Raw genomic sequence first — 9,138 nt, 5'->3', positions numbered from 1 at the left:
CTGCAGCGGGCAGGAACACACAATCACTAGACACCCGTCACATCTAAACACACACACGCGCACGCACACACACACACACACACACAGTACAAATGTACAATTATTCATTATAAGTAAAAACCTGAGTCATGGTCAATAAGATGTCAAGATGAATGGGAACTAAATATCTTCTTCTTTTCTGTATAATGGGAAAATAATGAAAGTCTTTGTAACATTTTAGCTAATCTTAAAAGCAAAACTATGAAAGACGATTATGGCCAGACATAAGGGAAAAAAGAAATCAGAGGAGGAAGTGTTTTTTTACATCTCTTGTTTTTGGCCTTAAGAGAATACATTTGAAATATAGATATGTTTAACTTTCAGTATTGAAAATGTAACGTTTGAAAATAAATAGCCTACAACTATTATAGCCTATTCATCACCGCATACACTTTGACCTCTGTTGTACACATTTTAACTTTATTCTCAAAATGCAAAAAACTCCTCTCAAAATGTTTGAGTTGAACCACCGCGTGGCAGGGGAAAGAGGAGGAAGCTAATGGGACGAAGGAGAGTCCTCAGAGTTCATCCTCAGAGGTCAAATCCATCCCTGAATAATACCGGAGAACACTTCCTGACAGCAGTCTGCTACTCACTGTACTTCTGCTGAGTTGAATCAAAAGAGAGATATTTTAATCCAAAACACCAGTGGGTGTTTATCTAGCCTCCAAGGACTTCATTAAAACAGTCGGACTTCATGATTTGGTGAAATAAAGTCCATTTAACTGGTTGACTCACTGAAAAACTGTACTTAACTTAAATGAACTAAAATACTGTTGGTATCACACAGGATGGTGGATGGTGATGTTTCTAAGAGGGGAAGCTTACATTAAATAATGATATCAATTAAAGTCTGAAATCACTTGCATCAGAGACTGCAGCTGTCTTGTCAGTAGGAGAGAGTGCATATGTAATAAGTTCAACTGTTTTAATAACAATCCGTTACAACAAAAATGAAAAATATATGTGTGCTTTACCCAGGTGAATGTGAGTGACAGAGGGGAATCTGCTCTAATTGTCAGGTGTTTCCCTCCAGATGGAGACTGATGCGCTGCGAAATAAAGCACGTGCAAGGAATGAGTTTCTTTCAGAAACTCCTAACAGAGAATACTCTCGCGCCGGGGTCGCTTACCTGTAATTGTCCCACTCCCGTCCCGCACCTGAACGCCTCTCAAAGCATCGGGGGGGCTGCTACAATCCACGGGGTGGTCCGGGAGACATTTGGTCCTGGATTTGTGGGAAAATTCGGGAGTGGTGCCTCTTTCTTTGAGGAGGAAATCAAAGGGCTCTGTCAGAATCAGACACGAGAAACAGCGTGGACATGTCCGCGGGTCTCGTGCATCCACACCTCGCGCCTGTCTACCGGTGTGTCCCCCGACAGCTGCTGACTCTGTATCTCAGCTTCAGTGTGTGGTCAGTCGGAGATGAAATATTAATGTCTCACGCTCCTCTCTGTGCAGCGCGCGCTCCGCCGCCTAGCTCCGTCTGCCCGCTCCAAGTCTCGCGCGCTAACTTTATGAGACTCCGGGGCGCAGCGCCGCTACGCAGTCGCTCCCGCCTTAAAGTAATCTGATTACTGTCAAGGACTCCTGCGAGTTAGGGTATAACATGTTTTCACAAGGACTGACACTGACACAAGTTTGCGTTGTTTCCGTTATCCCCTGCAAATGAATGAAGATCAATCATAATGACATTTGATATGATAAAGAGAATAAAAAAAAACGAGTGATGTTATGGTGTTCACAAACTACATAATCATAAGACTTTAAGGCTCTGTTTTAGGAAAAAATGAATACATCAGAAAACACAATAAAACCAGAGACACAATTCCTCATTCAGGAAGTGGTACAGCAACATGTTGTATTAAAGTCCAGCTGCTGGGATACAGTGAATTATTTATCTGAAATTGCAATTAAGTGATCATTTGACATAGGATGAGCAATTCTATCTGAAGCAAGTCATTCCCAAAATGACTTGTTTACATCTTCCAGTGTTTAGAGCAGCAGCATGCTGATGATGACAGCAGACTCCTCTCACTGACACAGTGCAGTACTGCCTCCCTGTGGACACTTCCGGTATTATACCAGCCTGTTCCTGACACCTTCCTGCAGAGGAACAGGAAACACTGGAAAAGGGTGGTCATTAACCTTCAGTAACATTTAAACATACTCCACTCTAAGAGAACATAGTTTAATCAAAAATGTTTATTCCATTGTGAAAACATTCCTGTCACACACGCACACACCCAATTGTCTTTTTACAAACAGCAACAATTCCTTTATAATGCAGGTGAGGAGACATTAAAATCATCAAAGTGACAGAAGCTCAGAGTGATTGGCTTTTGCAGTTCATTTGGAAATAAAGGGGAACACGTAGAGAGTCTCTCAGCTCTGTCCATAAGGAAATCACAACACATGATGCCCTTTTATTTATCAACTCTGTAAAATATTCTCCTAAGGCAATGAAGAGAAACAGTTGAGTCTTTCTGAGTGTGACTGATAGAGCGAGCCTCCACGCGCTGCAGGTGCAGCGGCGATTGTTCACGCTGCTTCTGAAAGGCATCAGCGGCTGTAGTAGTAAAAAGTTCATAAACTCCATTTCCCAGAGTTCCTCAGCACTCCTCTTTGATGTAGATTTGTTCGTCTGTGTCTGACTCCAGGTTCTCCAGCCGCTCCGTCTGTCCGTTCATGATCTCATCGGGGGTCTTCATGAACCTGAGGGACGCCACACAGAAACGACGGCTCATTTATCCACATTGATGCTGTAAACTAGACAAACTGATGATGGTTCTGTCTTTAAGAGGCTTTACCTGAACAGAAGTCTTTGTCCGGGCTCTTTCCTGATGATGTTCAGTTTGTAGTAGTGTCTCAGTGCTCGCGACATCTTCTCGTACGTCATGTTGGTCCTGTTCTGTTAGGGGGAAGACAACAGCAGTGTTATTCATAATAATAATAATAATAATGAGATGCAAAATTCGATTTTTCTTAATGAGCTTTCTGTCATTTAAAGCTGTCACATGGGGGCAGACCTTTCATTTGACATGGTAGATCAATTCTGCTCACCCAGAAATACCTCTCACCTGCAGTGATACTCATCAGCCAGTCTTCTCTCTAAAACTATGGGAAAGGGTAGCACTGGCTGCTAGATCGAAATACATTTAACCTCTTTCCAGAGACCAGTTACCTAGGATATATGCTTTCTGCGCATTGATGTGGTAGAAAGAAAATAGTTTGTACATAAACTGCTCCCAACAATGTCTGTGCAATATGTTGAATAACAGGGTCATGGTTTCTGAAGCCATCTGACTCCATTATATTAGAGAGAAGTCAATATCTCCACCACGAGCAGCCTCACACCAAAACAACCTAGATACATGAAAACTATGTTGTTTATTTTGGGGGGAACTGACCGTTAAATATAGGACAGTTTGATCAGTGCAGCCTTCTATTACGGTCAAAGTCATTTTGAAGTGTGTTCTACCGATACTAGTTTCAACAAATTCCCTAAAAAGCAACGTCACAGTCTTCTTCCAAGGTGTTTATCAGGAAGACTTACATCATGACGGCGATAATAAAAGCCATATCTAGTTCAGCTCAAGCATACAGTCTGTGTGCTCCTGTCATTGCATGGCCTCATCCAGTGGCAACATTCATATTATATTATTATATATATTATACGGCTCTGAAAAGATCTGAAAATAACCCGCTCCAGCCAGGTAAGTTCTGCAGAACAATCACCAGAACTCTCTATCAAGCCTCACAGTGTGTGTGTGTGTGTGCGTGTGCGTGTGCGTGTGTGTGTGTGTGTGCGTGTGCGTGTGTGTGTGCGTGCGTGTGTGTGTGTGTGTGTGTGTACCTTGTGGTTCCCCCACAGCCTGGCAAGGCCGTTGGGGTCCATGATGCGGAACACCTTGCTCTCCGTGTCCTCCCAGCGGATGTAGTTCTCGTACCGGCTGTTTGACAGGAGCTGGTAGACGTAGTCCCACAGCAGCCTGCAGTCTGAGGACACACAACGTCTTTACCCACCATGCTTTGCGGTAAGTGATAAATTAATGAGGTCTGAAGTGTCTCCTCACATGTGTGAAACAGCAGCTTTGACCTTTGACAGGTAAATCTCACCTGCGATGCGTCCAATGGGGATCTGCTGCTCCTCGGGGGGGGACACGGGCATGATGACGTGGTTCCTGTAGAGTGCCTCCTCCTGCAGGAGCTGCTGCTGGGACAGAGACATCTGAGGGTGAATGCTGTGCCCCTTCAGCTCCCGCCCGTTCTCCAGCGCCGCATGAGACGAGGGTCCGCGGTTGTGCCTGAAGTCCATGGCGGCCCCCCCGCCGCTCCTGCTGGGGCTGAGCAGCAGGGGGTTCATGATGGTGCTGGGAATGAGCTGGATGACGCGAGGAGGGCCCGCCTCCTGGCCCCCGGGGCTGCCTGGGCAGGGGTCTCGGGGCGTGAGGCAGCGGCCGTTGGGGGCAGCGGGGGACACTGACAGGGGGTACATCTCCTCCTGGGGGTGGTGGTTGCTGTCGGGCAGCTGAGAGAAGGTCTGCAGGTGGTCATCTGTGGCTGTGCGGGGGGGGTGGGGCTCCGGAGGGGACCGCCTGGGAGTCTGAAGGTGGGGGGAGCGTGCGCGGTGGCGCAGCTCGATGGTCGGGGGGTGCTGGGGGAGGGGCTCTGAGCCACGAGGCGCCCGTCGTACCGTGTCTGAGGAGAACATCACAACACGAGGTTAACACAGCAGCAGCTCACACACTGACAGCCAGTGGTGAAGAGTTTCTGTTGAGCAATATTCTGATCCTTGGTTTATTTTATACACAGTCCAAGACTGGTAAAGTGAATCATTACTGTTGTGTATTTCATAATGAGCAGCCTATAGGTACATGAGAAATAGGAATGCACCAACAAATATAAATAAAAAATAGTTAAAAAGTTCAACCCTAACTCTTTGATGCTTTTACTTTATTTTTTAATTATACATTTTATTTGTGAATTTCGTGTTTGCTTCTTGATTTGTCCTTTGAGCTTATGGAGAATATATAAAGCCATGATGTTTTGTGCCTGGCATTATATTAGACAGTGTGTGATGAAAGACGCAGGGCAGAAGGGGGCAGCAGAGAGCTGGGCCTTCTGAGTGCTACAGGCCTGCCTCTGGTTGAACCCAGGTTCAGGAAGCACTTACCCCCCACCACCCTCTGAAAAGACATCCCCCCCACCTTCCCCGGCTCTAGTCTTCTTTTCAGTGAAATTAACTCAATGGTTTTTATTTTTTTGGACATCACTTCTGCTCTAGGAAAAGATGATTTGTGTGTGAATAGTTTCTCTGTGTTTGCTCTGCAAGGTGTGCCCACAGTGATCACATGCTGGCTGTCAGCAGTGGTGGAATGTTACTAAGTACATTTACTCAAGTACTGTGCATGAGTACAAATGTAGGTACTTTCACATTATGCTACTTTATATTTTTATTCCACCACATTTTGTAGGCAAATATTCCCTACTTTAACCAAGAGCAACATTGAAGTAATGAAGACATTGATTTGTCAATAACTATAGTAAAATAATGTCAAATGTATGATTAAATGGATCAAGGTGCTTATTAAGCATTTTACAACATATACCATAACATGCCAAAGTGCTCTTTTTTTACGTTCAACACTATTAAAATCAAAAGGAGAAATATGAACATTACTTTATCACTGATAAAATAATGTCAACATTTCACAGAGTTTACTGAGCTGTGTGGGGTTTCTTAAACTTTTGGGGATGGTGACAACAATACGTTTGACTTTACTTTTTTATTTCAGTTCCTTCCTAATGAAGAATATATCTCTGTTGTCCACGTTCATAAAGCATAGAACAACACCATCAGAGCACGGTGCAAAGTCTCTAGATGTCTTCCAGTAGTCCTCTGTCCAGAGAACTGTAGTTTCCTCCCAGCAGACGCACATTAAGAACATCCTCTGGTGCGTCATTAATACGTCTGATAGTGTCAGTGCTGTCAGATTCTCTTGAAGCCCGGTCGTCTTTTCCTAAGTCCTTTTGAATTCTCCTATCCATTATTCCTTAACCCTGTGACGTTTCACACAGAGGTCAAGGAATAGTGGATAGGGAAAGACGATAGGAGCTGATTTTTGGATGTTTTAATTCGACTGCAGCCTGGGTGTCACTAATACTCTGCAGGTTAGTGTGAGAACCGGATCACATTAGCTGTGGAGAGTTTCAGGAAGGGTTCTCGGGTTGAGTTGGCAGTGGTTCCTTGAATCACAGGCACTGTAAAAACCCGTCTGCAGAGAGGCACTCAAAGCATGAAGACGGCAGTGAGGAATAGTTGTTCGGAGCTCCTTTAAACAGCGCTGCACTTCCTTGTGGAGCAGGTTTTACTGCCAACAGGTGGAGATACTGCTCCAACCCATCAGATGGTTGATGTGTCATGTTTCCTCACACCAAAACAACCCGCTGAGCATTGTCTTTACTTCCTTGAACGTAAGGTTTCCTTTACCATTTACCTTCATTAAAAGTGTTGTTGTTCCTTATCCCCAACTTTCCACAAGCGGTTCAAAAAGAAGCCGTATGCAGTTCCTATGGACATCTGCAGAACATTCAACCATCACTGCTGATGGGGAAGTACTGTTGATGACTGTTGATGACTAAATCCATATTTACCATACTAAAAACTATAGTTAACTCCAACTAGAACTAAACTAATATGAATCTAACAGTGTCTGCTATTATGAAGAAGGAAGCTTACTTTATATACACTCAGAGGTACACCTGTACAATTAATCAGCTCTGCCAACAATTCTACCTTGAGGAATATATTATATAACATAATAATCAGATTTTGTTGATATTGTTATGTGTAAATGTAATGATATGTTTATTATTGAGGGGATGTTTAGCAGTGGTGGGGTACTGGAATGCAATCGTTGAGGTGTTTTTTTAAATACTTTTTCAGGAAACGAGTGCTTTTATTCAAGACACAGTGTTGACGGGGAGACGGAGGGAATGAGACGCAGGAACTGGTCCCAGAGCAGCCTGGAGCCTGTCCTCCGGTCGGGGTCCTAACACCAGACCATGGGCCCCAGCTCTACCAACTGAGCTTTACAACAGTGAAGAGTTTTTCATATTGAGACTACCTTGTGTATATAGACAGGGAGGACACATTCAAATAACATCAATATCATGGAGTAAACTGTAACTATGAGCTTAATGTTAGACCTATCAGGGAATTAAAAGCACTATGAGAGGCAAAAACACAAGAGGCATCATAACTGTATGTACTTTAAGAGCAAACTCAAGACCCACCTTTTTAATTTGGCTTTAACTGAAGTGTTTTTTATTCTTAATTTCTTGTTTGATGATTTGATTACAACAGTTGTAATGGAATATATTTTTATAATGATTGATTGTAGAGGCTAATATCAAAATATCAAATCTATGCATTAGAGCAGCGTCTATGGGACTGACCTTCCAGCTTGAGGTGCTGCGAGGCGCCCTCCGGCAGCGAGTGGAAGGAGTTCCCGGGGAAGTATGCGGAGGGGTAGAAGACGTGGGGCTTCCTCTGCTTCAGGATGTGCTGCAGCAGCTCGTACAGGACGTCCCCTGCAGAGGAAAGCTCACAGGTTAGCATCACTAGCATGTAGCGTCATCCAGAACTTCCCCTTCTTCTGCTCCTGCTTTCCAGGCAGCAGGGGGCTTGAGCAATAATGGAAGAGCCTCTGAGGGACAGACCCACATTACAGGGTTCTTTACTGGACTGGGCGCCATGGCAACACTTTATATTAGAAAAACATGTCTTAAATAATCCAACACCTGTAGAGCTGAGGCATTGCACAACATGAAGTGGATGTTGACACAGGTAGATGGGCCGTGGCTGTGTATGAGCTGCCCTTTAAGTGTTGGAGAGTAGTAGAGCGCAGACAGAGCAGGAAGTGGAGCCGATGATTAACAGAAGTGTGGCCTCTCACACACAAACATTTACAGTCAACACATAGCCCAGGTACAGAGGCCGTGATATTACAATAACAAGGAAATGAATCTCATGAAGAAAGTGATGGAACACACACACACACACACACACACACACACACACACACACACACACACACACACACACACACACACACACACACACACACACACCTTTCAGTTCTCACTTCCTTGTCCTGTGAAGTTCCATTATTGGGAAAGATTCCACCTCCTGATTCTTTTCGTCGTATGTGTTGATTTTACTGAGAGGGTTAACTGTCATGAACCTTTGGATGATTATTTATTGTACTGTACTTATGTTATTACCATCACTTTTTTGCTTACTTGTGTTCCTTGAACTGTTACATTATATTTGTATATGCTGCATGTGTGGAACAAGGTTTTAACTTTATTATTTAAAGTTTGCTTTGATTCTGGATTGAAAATGCTAGTGTTAGTCTTCACATGTGTCCAATGGGCTTATGAAATATCAGTATGAATCACAATTTCTAGGAAATGAGGAAACAGAGAAAGCTTCCAGTTAGTCAGACTGATCTATGGAACACACTTTAGGCTCTACATTTCTCATGTGTGAACTTTCTGCTGTGATTTAGCCTGCGACACAGTGAAGTTAAAACATTCCATAAAGTCAACGTTTCATTCTCAGAGCTTCTATAAAGTAAATATGTCTCACAGCAGGGGCTGATGGGAAGTGCGCGCTTACACTCCCCAAAAGGAGGATACAGACGCCAAAAGTTTTGCTCTGTTCCGCAAAATGACGCTTTCACTGATGTCACTGACAACAGAGCCAACAGCCAGCAGCATGAAAACGTCAAAACAGCTGTCAGCTTCAGCTAGCCTCACAGCTTCCTCTTTCCTCAGTGTGTTCAGCTTCCTCTCTCCTCTCTGTGTACAGCTTCAGCTAGCCTCACACTTTCCTCTTTCCTCAGTGTGTTCAGCTTCCTCTCTCTTCAGCTTCCTCTCTCCTCACTGTGTTCAGCTTCCTCTCTCCTCAGCTTGCTCTCTCCTCACTGTGTTCAGCTTCCTCTCTCCTCAGCTTCCTCTCTCCTCACTGTGTTCAGCTTCCTCTCTCCTCAGCTTCCTCTCTCCTCACTGTGTTCAGCTTCCTCTCTCCTCA

The 9,138-nt window shown here is 44.2% G+C and overlaps 1 protein-coding gene across 1 annotated transcript; it reads right to left on the bottom strand.

Annotated features, from left to right (window-relative positions):
• Positions 1 to 2,222: 2,222 nt before the first annotated feature.
• etv6 (ETS variant transcription factor 6) lies at positions 2,223 to 8,039 on the bottom strand. Its single transcript, XM_010767367.1, has 5 exons — positions 7,500 to 8,039; positions 4,158 to 4,739; positions 3,895 to 4,037; positions 2,849 to 2,949; positions 2,223 to 2,753 (listed from the first exon to the last, which is right to left on the bottom strand). The coding sequence occupies exons 1-5, from the start codon at positions 7,669 to 7,671 to the stop codon at positions 2,651 to 2,653; spliced, it is 1,101 nt and encodes a 366-aa protein (XP_010765669.1). The 5' UTR covers positions 7,672 to 8,039; the 3' UTR covers positions 2,223 to 2,650.
• Between the last annotated feature and the right edge of the window lie 1,099 nt (positions 8,040 to 9,138).

Source organism: Notothenia coriiceps, unplaced genomic scaffold, assembly GCF_000735185.1.
Source record: "Notothenia coriiceps isolate Sejong01 unplaced genomic scaffold, NC01 NC01_scaffold00004246, whole genome shotgun sequence".
Lineage (NCBI taxonomy): Eukaryota > Metazoa > Chordata > Actinopteri > Perciformes > Nototheniidae > Notothenia > Notothenia coriiceps.
This window is presented reverse-complemented; position numbering and strand designations above follow the sequence as displayed.

Excerpts from the sequence above, each read along its gene's own strand:
- etv6 (XM_010767367.1), bottom strand. The coding sequence starts at position 7,671 with ATGCTAGTGATGCTAACCTGTGAGCTTTCCTCTGCAGGGGACGTCCTG. Across the intron at positions 4,038-4,157 it reads CCCCATTGGACGCATCGCAG|ACTGCAGGCTGCTGTGGGAC; the intron begins GTGAGATTTACC and ends GTGTGTCCTCAG. Across the intron at positions 2,950-3,894 it reads GGCTGTGGGGGAACCACAAG|AACAGGACCAACATGACGTA; the intron begins GTACACACACAC and ends TCCCCCTAACAG.